This window comes from Sinocyclocheilus anshuiensis, unplaced genomic scaffold, assembly GCF_001515605.1.
Source record: "Sinocyclocheilus anshuiensis isolate Anshui unplaced genomic scaffold, SAMN03320099.WGS_v1.1 scaffold1422, whole genome shotgun sequence".
NCBI classification, from domain to species: domain Eukaryota; kingdom Metazoa; phylum Chordata; class Actinopteri; order Cypriniformes; family Cyprinidae; genus Sinocyclocheilus; species Sinocyclocheilus anshuiensis.
In genome coordinates this window covers 186,777-200,650 of record NW_015558633.1, presented here as the reverse complement: position 1 = coordinate 200,650, position 13,874 = coordinate 186,777, and the positions used below count along the sequence as shown (strand labels likewise).

General features: G+C 41.0%; 1 protein-coding gene across 1 annotated transcript in view; it reads right to left on the bottom strand.

Annotated features, from left to right (window-relative positions):
- Window positions 1-737: 737 nt before the first annotated feature.
- gen1 (GEN1 Holliday junction 5' flap endonuclease) overlaps window positions 738-13,874 on the bottom strand; it is a 17,736-nt gene continuing 4,599 nt past the window's right edge. The window contains exons 7-14 of the mRNA XM_016476883.1: window positions 13,638-13,723; window positions 13,401-13,551; window positions 12,494-12,530; window positions 10,724-10,804; window positions 10,520-10,650; window positions 5,290-5,351; window positions 2,875-3,018; window positions 738-1,573 (exon numbers count right to left, since the gene is read on the bottom strand). Of these exons, the coding sequence (XP_016332369.1) occupies window positions 831-1,573; window positions 2,875-3,018; window positions 5,290-5,351; window positions 10,520-10,650; window positions 10,724-10,804; window positions 12,494-12,530; window positions 13,401-13,551; window positions 13,638-13,723 (1,435 nt within the window). The 3' untranslated portion in view covers window positions 738-830. The remainder of the gene's footprint in view (window positions 1,574-2,874; window positions 3,019-5,289; window positions 5,352-10,519; window positions 10,651-10,723; window positions 10,805-12,493; window positions 12,531-13,400; window positions 13,552-13,637; window positions 13,724-13,874) is intronic.

Genomic DNA, 13,874 nt, shown 5'->3' with positions numbered 1-13,874 from the left:
CCTGTCACTCAGGATCAAGGCCTGACAGGAAGTGCAGGTGTTTATGTCCTTATTAGGAGCAGACCGTTACTTTGATCCTGATGTTATTCTGACGGCTTCTTTCAGCGCAAGAGGAAGTTTGATTCTTTAACTGCTTTTTAATAACGCTGTGCTTATTGTGATGATGCATGTCTATTTTCATTGGGATTACAGATAATCTACTAAAATTATACTGTACATTTGTTTTTAATAAATTATTTTCATATATGAAGAAAAGAAAATAATGTACACAGGTAAAATAAATATTTGTAAAGATCGTAAAAACTTAAAATTAAATATATATAAGTGCTTTCAAACAATCGCATTCAAAATACGTTTTTGTTTACATAATATAAGTGTGTGTACTGTATATTTATTATGTATATATAGATACACACACATGCATGTATACAAGAAAAATATATTGTGTTTATATATTAAATCTATTTATATATAATATGAAATACATAAATGTATATACATGTAAATATCATCTTCAAGAAATGGCTAAAAACACATCTCTTCCATCTTTATTTGACCCTCTAACTCTAGGATTCTCTATTCTAATTCTGTTCTACCTATCTGTTTTCTTTTTATCTGTTGTATAATAAAAATAAAAAAACCTTGCTACGTATGCTGCGTTAGACTGAGACTCGTCATAGCACTTGCATATCATTGCTCTCTCTATATATATATTTATAAAGGTATTTGACAAAAACTGCATATAAAAAGACAAATTGTGTATAAATTTATTAGCAAATTTAAATTCCAAACATGACTCTCTCAAACAAACAAACAAGCTTCCGCTCCGTTCACTTTCCAAACCTCATCTTGAGTCTCTCAGCCAGCGGTCGAGGACTGTCCGGCGAAGCGTCCTCATGATGCACCTGGATGAGTATGGCAGCGTGAGACTCTCTCTCTGGTGCTTCAGCAGCTTTAACGCTCGTCTGCTGGCTCTCGGCTGATTTCTGCGTCCGGAGCGGGACCCTGGCTCTGTTTCTGGGCTCGTGTGATCCGGGTCGGTTCTCTGCGTCGCTGTCGTCACTGACGGCTCTCGTCTTACACACGCTCTTGCAGTTCTCAGAAGGGTTTCTGCGTCCCGAGACGCTCTTCAGAGGCCTGAGAGGGCTTCTGGTTTTAACGGTGGGATCTGTACTTGTTTTGGTCTTGCGAGCATTAGCTGGGATTGAACGGCAGCCGTCTTCTTCCGATTCTGGACTCTTCAGCTGCTGTTTCTGGGTGTGTTTCATGATTATTCGCTCTTTAAGAGAACAGGTTGTGTCTTCCGCAGGTCTCAGGTCAGTTCTGTCGCTCTGAGGCTTCTGGGACGGCGAGGCGGTGAACGACGAAGAGTCCCAGTCTATACTGCTGAGATGCAGCTGGCCAATCAGAGCCGACTCTGACAGGGAATTCTGGGAAGGAGGAGGCTGTGGAGGATTCTGGGTAGATCCAGAGTCTGGATCCGCGTCCGTCTGCAGAGACATCTGAGCAAAGAGATCCGACACGGCATCATGGGAATCGGCCGGCTTCTCTTTCCTCGCTTTCGGCTTCCTTTCTGCAACGATTGAGACACAAATAATAATTTAAAAAATGAAAATAAAATATTAAATATATTATATAAAAATGTAAAAACATAAAATACAATTCTACTCAGAAGAACAATTTTGTATACACAACTCTTCTAAAGTGTACTTGTGATCAAATAAAGCAATAAGCCCCGTGAAGGCGTGGTTTACAGTGAATTTATAACAGCTAAGGGGCGTTGTTACGCAAAGCAGAGTGCCTAAAACCCTCTTAGCTGTTATAAATTCACTGTAAAGCACAGCTTCACGGGGCTTATTGCTTTTATAAAATGGTTATTCCATATATGTAGTAAGGTTTCACAAAATAAAACAGAGCAAATAAAGTGTAATGATATTAATAAAAACAGTATTCTTCCACCAAGCAATGTAGCTCCTCAGAAACAGTTGTGGTTGCTACAAAGTGGTTGCCTAGCAACAGACAAACGTAAACAAAGGTGTGTGTTACTTTGTAGAGTCATTTACAACAGCTTCGAACGCGGCTCAGCCAATCAGAATCAAGCACCGGAACTATCTGTTTTATAATTGTAAAAGTTATTCTAGGGCCATCTTATAAAATAAGTCCTTCAAAGTTTGTCCTAATACAAATATTCATCTCATGACATTAAAAACGTGTTTTACAGATAACTTAGAGCTACAATGCTGACATTTTAGTGGTTCTTCACCCTTCAATAAACACATTGGAAAATGTAAATTCAGCATGAAATCAAAGCTGACAATATTGATATTTTAAAGAATATTGTGGTGTTGATTATAAATGATTTATCTGCGCACATATGTTCCTTCATAAAACTTGCATTCAGAACTCTTTCCATTTATTTTTTTGCATCGCCCACGTTATACAATCTCATTAATATCCGGAGGAAAAAAGTACCGGCTCACAGTTTATTCGTGTTTGATAAATTGTTTCATTTGGATATAGAAAATTAGGTCGCAGTTTTCGTTTTATGTTGACTTCAAACACAAATTTTATTTGGTGGCATTAACACAGAAAATCATTACTAGTCCCTTGTCTTTTAAATGTTTATTTTTTAACATTTACTTGCATTGTAAGTGCATTACAATAATCACATTTTTGCCACAACTGTCAACCAGTGTTATTTTAGTATCATTAATATACTATTATAGTATTTATTAATATTTTGAATTATTTGTATTTGTATGCATTCTATTTACTTTTGAAATTACATTTTTTTAGTCTTTTTTTTTTTATCAGCGTCTGTCCTTCACCGGCTCACCTGCTCTGAATGAATGAATGAATGAATGATGCACGTACTCTTGGTGTTGTTCTCCTGAGCGCCGGCTCGCTCCCGCTGGAAGTCCTGCACGATCCCGGGAAACGCCAGGCTGAAGAGAGACTCCTCCTCCAGCGTGTGCACCTCCGTCTGCTCCTCGCGGCCCTCAGCGAACACATAGTGATCTGACACGCCACACAATCAGCACTCAAACATGAGCTGAAACCAACACCACCATCATCTCACTGCTGAACCAGTGACGCTTCACTTCGCTTCATATATCTGCCTCAAACTGATCAAATTAATCATTTAAATGATTCCACTCACTAAATGTCTCTTAATGGACAGACTGCACGCTTTACTCGACACTGAAAAAGTGCTGAATTTAACGTAAAATATTTAAGAGCGAAAATCGTACATTCTCTATAGACAAAGAAAGTTTGACAAATATTTCACTCATTTCTATGAGCGTTCCAGGCCTTGAAACATAACATTCCTTGATTTCTTTGAAGGCCTGTTATTATATGATGCCGCTTTAAAGCTGAAGCGAGAGTAAAAGCCGTGTAAAGCGCTGTAATAAAGGTTTTACGGCTGTGTGAGTGTGGATCGGCGAGGCTCACAGTGTCTACAGGAAGCTCTTTTAGCACCTGAGAGTGACACATGTGTTCTGTCACCTGTGACCCCTGACCCCTGCTGATCCCAGCTCACAACAACACACTAACAAGCTGTCACTCATCCACACAACACAGAAGAACTCAACCGTATCTGCTGATGCATTAAAAGATTGTCACCTGGTTTCTTCCAGACGACCTCGAAGCAGGAGACGCCGCTCCTAACACGCCGTTTATATATTCTGTTCGGAGGAGACATAAACATTTTCACAGAAAAAGAGCATTTTAGCCTAGAAAATATTTAAGAACGAAAATATATATTCACTATAGACAAAGTAAAACGGAACACAAGATATAAACATATTAACAGAAAAAAAGATGTAAAACATTTCATTAAAATAAAATAAAAAATGCAGATAAAAATATATTATATTAAATATTCTATTCTATTCTATTCTATATACACACACTGCCATTCAAAAGTTTGGGATCAATAAGATAGCCTAAAAAAAAAGCCTTTTATGCTCATCAAGGATGCATTTGTTTGATCAAAAATACATAAAAAACGTAAAAATTTTGAAATATTATTTTAATCTAAAATAACTCTTTTCTGTGTGAATATCTGTTAAACTGTAATGTATTTCTGTGATGCTAATATGCTGATTTGCTGCTCAAGAAACATTTCTGATTATATTTTTGTGGAAGCCGTCATACATTTTATTTTTCAGGATTCACAGATGAATAGAAAGTTCAAAAGAACAGCATTTATTTAAAATAGAAATCTTTTCTAACATTATAAATGTCTTTACTGTCACATCTTTGATAAATACAAAAAGCACAAAATTCTTTAAAAAGAAGAAAGAAAAACAATTACAGACCCCAAACTTTTGAACAGTAGTGTATACAGTTAAAAAAAGATTTATTTTAGCATATTAGAATGATTTCTGAAGATCATGTGACACTGAAGACTGGAGTAATGATGCTGAAAATACAGCTGCGCATCACTGGAATACATTACAGTTTAACAGATATTCACATGGAAAACAGCTGTTTTACACTAGAATAATATTCCACAGTTCTGTATTTTTCATGAAAAATAATAGCAGTTTTGATGAACATTAGAGATTACTTTAAAAAACATTAAAAATCTTACTGATCCCAAACTTTTGAACAGCTGTGTGTGTGTGTGTGTGAGAGAGAGAGAGAGTGTGTGAGTGTGAGTGAGTGTGTGTGTGTGTGTGTGTGTGTGTGTGTGTGTGTGTGTGTGTGTGAGCTGAAACCAACCCCACCATCATCTCACTTCTGAACCAGTGACGCTTCACTTCGCTTCATATATCTGCCTCAAACTGATCAAATTAATCATTTAAATGATTCCACTCACTAAATGTCTCTTAATGGACAGACTGCACGCTTTACTCGACACTGAAAAAGTGCTGAATTTAACGTAAAATATTTAAGAGCGAAAATCGTACATTCTCTATAGACAAAGAAAGTTTGACAAATATTTCACTCATTTCTATGAGCGTTCCAGGCCTTGAAACATAACATTCCTTGATTTCTTTGAAGGCCTGTTATTATATGATGCCGCTTTAAAGCTGAAGCGAGAGTAAAAGCCGTGTAAAGCGCTGTAATAAAGGTTTTACGGCTGTGTGAGTGTGGATCGGCGAGGCTCACAGTGTCTACAGGAAGCTCTTTTAGCACCTGAGAGTGACACATGTGTTCTGTCACCTGTGACCCCTGACCCCTGCTGATCCCAGCTCACAACAACACACTAACAAGCTGTCACTCATCCACACAACACAGAAGAACTCAACCGTATCTGCTGATGCATTAAAAGATTGTCACCTGGTTTCTTCCAGACGACCTCGAAGCAGGAGACGCCGCTCCTAACACGCCGTTTATATATTCTGTTCGGAGGAGACATAAACATTTTCACAGAAAAAGAGCATTTTAGCCTAGAAAATATTTAAGAACGAAAATATATATTCACTATAGACAAAGTAAAACGGAACACAAGATATAAACATATTAACAGAAAAAAAGATGTAAAACATTTCATTAAAATAAAATAAAAAATGCAGATAAAAATATATTATATTAAATATTCTATTCTATTCTATTCTATATACACACACTGCCATTCAAAAGTTTGGGATCAATAAGATAGCCTAAAAAAAAAGCCTTTTATGCTCATCAAGGATGCATTTGTTTGATCAAAAATACATAAAAAACGTAAAAATTTTGAAATATTATTTTAATCTAAAATAACTCTTTTCTGTGTGAATATCTGTTAAACTGTAATGTATTTCTGTGATGCTAATATGCTGATTTGCTGCTCATTTCTGATTTCTGATTATATTTTTGTGGAAGCCGTCATACATTTTATTTTTCAGGATTCACAGATGAATTCAAAAGAAAAAAGAACAGCATTTATTTAAAATAGAAATCTTTTCTAACATTATAAATGTCTTTACTGTCACATCTTTGATAAATACAAAAAGCACAAAATTCTTTAAAAAGAAGAAAGAAAAACAATTACAGACCCCAAACTTTTGAACAGTAGTGTATACAGTTAAAAAAAGATTTATTTTAGCATATTAGAATGATTTCTGAAGATCATGTGACACTGAAGACTGGAGTAATGATGCTGAAAATACAGCTGCGCATCACTGGAATACATTACAGTTTAACAGATATTCACATGGAAAACAGCTGTTTTACACTAGAATAATATTCCACAGTTCTGTATTTTTCATGAAAAATAATAGCAGTTTTGATGAACATTAGAGATTACTTTAAAAAACATTAAAAATCTTACTGATCCCAAACTTTTGAACAGCTGTGTGTGTGTGTGTGTGAGAGAGAGAGAGAGTGTGTGAGTGTGAGTGAGTGAGTGTGTGAGAGAGAGAGAGAGTGAGTGAGTGTGTGAGAGAGAGAGAGAGTGAGTGAGTGTGTGAGAGAGAGAGAGAGTGAGTGAGTGTGTGAGAGAGAGAGAGAGTGAGTGAGTGTGTGAGAGAGAGAGAGAGTGAGTGAGTGTGTGAGAGAGAGAGAGAGTGAGTGAGTGTGTGAGAGAGAGAGAGAGTGAGTGAGTGTGTGAGAGAGAGAGAGAGTGAGTGAGTGTGTGAGAGAGAGAGAGAGTGAGTGAGTGTGTGAGAGAGAGAGAGAGTGAGTGAGTGTGTGAGAGAGAGAGAGAGTGAGTGAGTGTGTGAGAGAGAGAGAGAGTGAGTGAGTGTGTGAGAGAGAGAGAGAGTGAGTGAGTGTGTGAGAGAGAGAGAGAGTGAGTGAGTGTGTGAGAGAGAGAGAGAGTGAGTGAGTGTGTGAGAGAGAGAGAGAGTGAGTGAGTGTGTGAGAGAGAGAGAGAGTGAGTGAGTGTGTGAGAGAGAGAGAGAGTGAGTGAGTGTGTGAGAGAGAGAGAGAGTGAGTGAGTGTGTGAGAGAGAGAGAGAGTGAGTGAGTGTGTGAGAGAGAGAGAGAGTGAGTGAGTGTGTGAGAGAGAGAGAGAGTGAGTGAGTGTGTGAGAGAGAGAGAGAGTGAGTGAGTGTGTGAGAGAGAGAGAGAGTGAGTGAGTGTGTGAGAGAGAGAGAGAGTGAGTGAGTGTGTGAGAGAGAGAGAGAGTGAGTGAGTGTGTGAGAGAGAGAGAGAGTGAGTGAGTGTGTGAGAGAGAGAGAGAGTGAGTGAGTGTGTGAGAGAGAGAGAGAGTGAGTGAGTGTGTGAGAGAGAGAGAGAGTGAGTGAGTGTGTGAGAGAGAGAGAGAGTGAGTGAGTGTGTGAGAGAGAGAGAGAGTGAGTGAGTGTGTGAGAGAGAGAGAGAGTGAGTGAGTGTGTGAGAGAGAGAGAGAGTGAGTGAGTGTGTGAGAGAGAGAGAGAGTGAGTGAGTGTGTGAGAGAGAGAGAGAGTGAGTGAGTGTGTGAGAGAGAGAGAGAGTGAGTGAGTGTGTGAGAGAGAGAGAGAGTGAGTGAGTGTGTGAGAGAGAGAGAGAGTGAGTGAGTGTGTGAGAGAGAGAGAGAGTGAGTGAGTGTGTGAGAGAGAGAGAGAGTGAGTGAGTGTGTGAGAGAGAGAGAGAGTGAGTGAGTGTGTGAGAGAGAGAGAGAGTGAGTGAGTGTGTGAGAGAGAGAGAGAGTGAGTGAGTGTGTGAGAGAGAGAGAGAGTGAGTGAGTGTGTGAGAGAGAGAGAGAGTGAGTGAGTGTGTGAGAGAGAGAGAGAGTGAGTGAGTGTGTGAGAGAGAGAGAGAGTGAGTGAGTGTGTGAGAGAGAGAGAGAGTGAGTGAGTGTGTGAGAGAGAGAGAGAGTGAGTGAGTGTGTGAGAGAGAGAGAGAGTGAGTGAGTGTGTGAGAGAGAGAGAGAGTGAGTGAGTGTGTGAGAGAGAGAGAGAGTGAGTGAGTGTGTGAGAGAGAGAGAGAGTGAGTGAGTGTGTGAGAGAGAGAGAGAGTGAGTGAGTGTGTGAGAGAGAGAGAGAGTGAGTGAGTGTGTGAGAGAGAGAGAGAGTGAGTGAGTGTGTGAGAGAGAGAGAGAGTGAGTGAGTGTGTGAGAGAGAGAGAGAGTGAGTGAGTGTGTGAGAGAGAGAGAGAGTGAGTGAGTGTGTGAGAGAGAGAGAGAGTGAGTGAGTGTGTGAGAGAGAGAGAGAGTGAGTGAGTGTGTGAGAGAGAGAGAGAGTGAGTGAGTGTGTGAGAGAGAGAGAGAGTGAGTGAGTGTGTGAGAGAGAGAGAGAGTGAGTGAGTGTGTGAGAGAGAGAGAGAGTGAGTGAGTGTGTGAGAGAGAGAGAGAGTGAGTGAGTGTGTGAGAGAGAGAGAGAGTGAGTGAGTGTGTGAGAGAGAGAGAGAGTGAGTGAGTGTGTGAGAGAGAGAGAGAGTGAGTGAGTGTGTGAGAGAGAGAGAGAGTGAGTGAGTGTGTGAGAGAGAGAGAGAGTGAGTGAGTGTGTGAGAGAGAGAGAGAGTGAGTGAGTGTGTGAGAGAGAGAGAGAGTGAGTGAGTGTGTGAGAGAGAGAGAGAGTGAGTGAGTGTGTGAGAGAGAGAGAGAGTGAGTGAGTGTGTGAGAGAGAGAGAGAGTGAGTGAGTGTGTGAGAGAGAGAGAGAGTGAGTGAGTGTGTGAGAGAGAGAGAGAGTGAGTGAGTGTGTGAGAGAGAGAGAGAGTGAGTGAGTGTGTGAGAGAGAGAGAGAGTGAGTGAGTGTGTGAGAGAGAGAGAGAGTGAGTGAGTGTGTGAGAGAGAGAGAGAGTGAGTGAGTGTGTGAGAGAGAGAGAGAGTGAGTGAGTGTGTGAGAGAGAGAGAGAGTGAGTGAGTGTGTGAGAGAGAGAGAGAGTGAGTGAGTGTGTGAGAGAGAGAGAGAGTGAGTGAGTGTGTGAGAGAGAGAGAGAGTGAGTGAGTGTGTGAGAGAGAGAGAGAGTGAGTGAGTGTGTGAGAGAGAGAGAGAGTGAGTGAGTGTGTGAGAGAGAGAGAGAGTGAGTGAGTGTGTGAGAGAGAGAGAGAGTGAGTGAGTGTGTGAGAGAGAGAGAGAGTGAGTGAGTGTGTGAGAGAGAGAGAGAGTGAGTGAGTGTGTGAGAGAGAGAGAGAGTGAGTGAGTGTGTGAGAGAGAGAGAGAGTGAGTGAGTGTGTGAGAGAGAGAGAGAGTGAGTGAGTGTGTGAGAGAGAGAGAGAGTGAGTGAGTGTGTGAGAGAGAGAGAGAGTGAGTGAGTGTGTGAGAGAGAGAGAGAGTGAGTGAGTGTGTGAGAGAGAGAGAGAGTGAGTGAGTGTGTGAGAGAGAGAGAGAGTGAGTGAGTGTGTGAGAGAGAGAGAGAGTGAGTGAGTGTGTGAGAGAGAGAGAGAGTGAGTGAGTGTGTGAGAGAGAGAGAGAGTGAGTGAGTGTGTGAGAGAGAGAGAGAGTGAGTGAGTGTGTGAGAGAGAGAGAGAGTGAGTGAGTGTGTGAGAGAGAGAGAGAGTGAGTGAGTGTGTGAGAGAGAGAGAGAGTGAGTGAGTGTGTGAGAGAGAGAGAGAGTGAGTGAGTGTGTGAGAGAGAGAGAGAGTGAGTGAGTGTGTGAGAGAGAGAGAGAGTGAGTGAGTGTGTGAGAGAGAGAGAGAGTGAGTGAGTGTGTGAGAGAGAGAGAGAGTGAGTGAGTGTGTGAGAGAGAGAGAGAGTGAGTGAGTGTGTGAGAGAGAGAGAGAGTGAGTGAGTGTGTGAGAGAGAGAGAGAGTGAGTGAGTGTGTGAGAGAGAGAGAGAGTGAGTGAGTGTGTGAGAGAGAGAGAGAGTGAGTGAGTGTGTGAGAGAGAGAGAGAGTGAGTGAGTGTGTGAGAGAGAGAGAGAGTGAGTGAGTGTGTGAGAGAGAGAGAGAGTGAGTGAGTGTGTGAGAGAGAGAGAGAGTGAGTGAGTGTGTGAGAGAGAGAGAGAGTGAGTGAGTGTGTGAGAGAGAGAGAGAGTGAGTGAGTGTGTGAGAGAGAGAGAGAGTGAGTGAGTGTGTGAGAGAGAGAGAGAGTGAGTGAGTGTGTGAGAGAGAGAGAGAGTGAGTGAGTGTGTGAGAGAGAGAGAGAGTGAGTGAGTGTGTGAGAGAGAGAGAGAGTGAGTGAGTGTGTGAGAGAGAGAGAGAGTGAGTGAGTGTGTGAGAGAGAGAGAGAGTGAGTGAGTGTGTGAGAGAGAGAGAGAGTGAGTGAGTGTGTGAGAGAGAGAGAGAGTGAGTGAGTGTGTGAGAGAGAGAGAGAGTGAGTGAGTGTGTGAGAGAGAGAGAGAGTGAGTGAGTGTGTGAGAGAGAGAGAGAGTGAGTGAGTGTGTGAGAGAGAGAGAGAGTGAGTGAGTGTGTGAGAGAGAGAGAGAGTGAGTGAGTGTGTGAGAGAGAGAGAGAGTGAGTGAGTGTGTGAGAGAGAGAGAGAGTGAGTGAGTGAGTGTTTGTGTGTGTGTGTGTGTGAGAGTGAGTGAGTGTGTGTATGTCTGTGTGAAAAGTAATTTTGTTGTGTTTGTTACCATTATTATTATTAATCATTTTAAAATATGTCTATATAGTTTGTATTAATTTTTATTTCAGTTGCAGTTATTTTAGCACATCAAGTTAAAAGAAAATGATAAATGTAGTATTGTATGTAATGTCAGGTGAAGTGTGTTTGAGTGCAGTCACCTGATGGGCTGGATCTGGGCCTGCGAGTCTCGGCCGTGTTTGCGGTTCATGAGTTCAGTGTAGGTCATGAGCACCAGAAGCTTCTCGCTGCTGTAGTGTTTGGGCCAGTCCATCTTCTCCAGAGCAAACGTCTGACAAACCAACACACGTCCCTCAGAAAACAGCTCATATAAACCCTCAGAATCGCTCTGAAGCGCTCCGTACCTGCAGAAGCAGCAGGTTGGGTTTCCTCCGGCGGAACGGCGGCACGGGTTTGTCCTTCGGCACCAAGAACTCACAGATGATCTGAAACATCAGCAAACCAGTCTGAATGTGCGCATTCACAAAACATCTCAAAGCAGCTCGTAACTCGCCGATTTAGGAGACAATCTTAAAAATGTAGGACTCCTAAATGTTTGCTCTAAGAGTATATCTCGTTTTCTAAAAAAAAAGTATCACAATTTCGTTAGTTTTTGCTTAAAACAAGCAAAAATATCCGCCAATGTGGTAAGAAAAATAATCTTAATTCAAAGGCTAAACAAGATTATTTTTCTTGCCGCATTGGCAGAAAATAATTTTTTGCAGTGTACTTATCTTTAACAATTTAATGTGTGAAATTTATATTATTGTAGTGGTTTTTGATGTGGTATTTTTTGTTAAAACCACAGGCAAAGCTTCCTCTTGTAGGCCTAAGTGTTCAGTAAGATGCAGATTTTTTTAAATGTTATTCAGCTGCAACAGAATGCTTCTTAAAAACACAGAAGAAAAATATTTGACATCTGAATGTTTTTCTTTATTGGAATCGAAACTAGGAATTGTTAAGAATCAGAACTGATAAATTTCAATCGATACCCAACCCTAGTTACCGACCACTACAGGGTTTTACTGGGAAATTTAATCCTGCGTTGCAAGAAATCTGGGCCTGTATTCACAAAACATCTAAAAGCAGCTCGCAACTCGCCGATTTAGGAGACAATCTTAAAAATAATGGGCGTGTCAGTCCTAAATCTGTGAAAGGTTAGGAGCAGTGAAGAGGAGTCCTAAGCCACAAACTATCCTAAAATAGCTGTTTCCTGCAATCTGCCTCAGAACAGAAACATCTTAGAAACGTCTGACGATAATGAGCTTTTAAAAAGATATCGCCTTTGGTTTTGGAGGTTATCCTAACTCCAGATTCTGCTTTGATTATATCCTTGATTTCATTAAGCAGCTGCTGAAGAAGTAACAGCTGTTCTTTTAGCTGTTTTACGTTTGCATGTCTTACTATCAGCCATGATTATTCTGCTCTGTTTATTAAAAGGCTGTTTATATGCACATTCACTAATTATGAGGAGCACACATGTAAGAGGCTGACAATTAACTGAACACATACTTGTTTAATTAGTGACACTTAGTCTGCATTTTAAAATCTGAAGAGTTCATTTGCAAAAACAGATAAATCATGTTTTTTCATTGTGCATTCCAATTAATCTCCAATCAAACTGCAGTTGGGTTATTTTGATTAAAGTAAAAAAATAAAATAAAATAAATACATCTAACTAACACAATAAAAACATGATAACATAATAAAAAACATGACTTTTGAAAAAAAAAAAAAAAAACGGAGTTATGTTTTTGCAAATAAACTCTTCATCTTTATTTGAATGTGGCAATTAACATTTTTATTTTTAAACCTTTATTTGAATATTGCAACATAATATCATGCTCTACAATATTCCCATGAATAAATCTGACAGACTATCAGCCAATCACTGTGTGCATAGTTAATAAGCTTGATGACATCACCCATAGCAATGAGGTAAACCCCACCCCCTTACTCTGAGCTTAAGACTTCTCTCTATTGCTTAGTACAAGTTTGTCTCAGCAGCTCTGTGAATAGGTGTGAAGAGAAAACTGCTATACTGCTATTTAGGAGAACTCTTAGTGGCAAGATAAAATGTTTTGTGAATACGGGCCCTGATGTCCTACATGAAGAAACCAGACTATAATACTCACCTCAGTAAAGGGGAACTGCTCACACGCCAGCGTCTTCCTGCAAACACCATTACAGACACAGAAAACACACTCTTAAAGGGACAGTTCACCCAGAAATTAACATTTGCTGTTCATTTACTCTCCCCTTTGTTCTTCAGTAGAACAGTAGAGAAGATTTTTTAGCTGAAACCTGTCCTTGGTGATTCATACAATGCGAGTCAACAGCTGCTGTCACTTGAGAATAAAAAAAAGCATATAAAGGAGCACAACATGAATCCCTGTGGCTCCTGACGATATATTGAGGTCTTATGAAGAGAAACGATCGGTCTGTGCAAGAAACTGAACATTATTTACAGCATTATCACCTGTAATCCAGAGCCTCAGGCAAACGAACCAGAGTGATGTCCGGTTCACGAACGAATCACTCTTTTGAACCGATTCTTTTTAGTGAACTACTGTGGAGCCAGTTCAGACTGAAGCATCTGAATCAGTTCACAACTTGAGTGGCACAGAACTACAAGTTACTCAAAACGATTCTTTTCCATGAACTGGATCTTTTGGGCAGTTTGTTTCAGTGAACTGGTTCAATTCACTAGTTTGTTTACATATCAGCGGCTCATCGGTCTTCTTTCCGAGTCAAACTGTTTCCTCAGCTCAGTGAGTGTTGGAGGAACTGCAGCTGAATCAGTTCATTCATCACAAGATCAGATTCGCCCGTATTTCAGCTTGTTTCTGGTCGCAGTGACTGTCAGGCGTCTGAAGTGAGTTTTGATGGAGCTCTGTGCCGCTCGAGCCGTGAACTGATTCAGACGCTTCAGTCTGATTTGGTGAACTGGTTCCACAATCGATAAAATCCCAGAAAATATCGAGATATTGTTTTTTGTCCATATCGCACACCCCTGCAGCACATGTGTATTTTTTCACGTACTTCTTGATGCTGGCTTCGACGGAGGACGCCTGGCGAGTGCGCTCGGTGCGGTGCCACTCACAGGGACACTGGGAATCGTAGTCCTGCGGCGAACAGAAGCGCTCGCTCTCACAGAACACACAGCCGCTGCGCTCGTGCGCTTTAGCCGAGCCTACGAGACACGAGAGGAGCTCAGTAAACACTGACGAGTCTCAGCTCAGTAAGTGTGTCGAGGAATCAGACCATACTGATACTGACCAGGGTGTCGACAGACCAGACAGTGTGTGACCTTCTTCACCGCGACCTCTGACCTTTCAGCTCTGTCTGCATCCCACTCAATGAACCTGCAGTCAAGCAGAAACACACTGAACTCTGAACCAACACGCACTTTTACCGAGTGGGCAACTGATGTTTAAAAAAAGACAGTACTTTGGATCAAATAAATGCAGGCTTGGTGAGCAGAAGAGAATCTTACTGTTCAAAAACATTTGACTG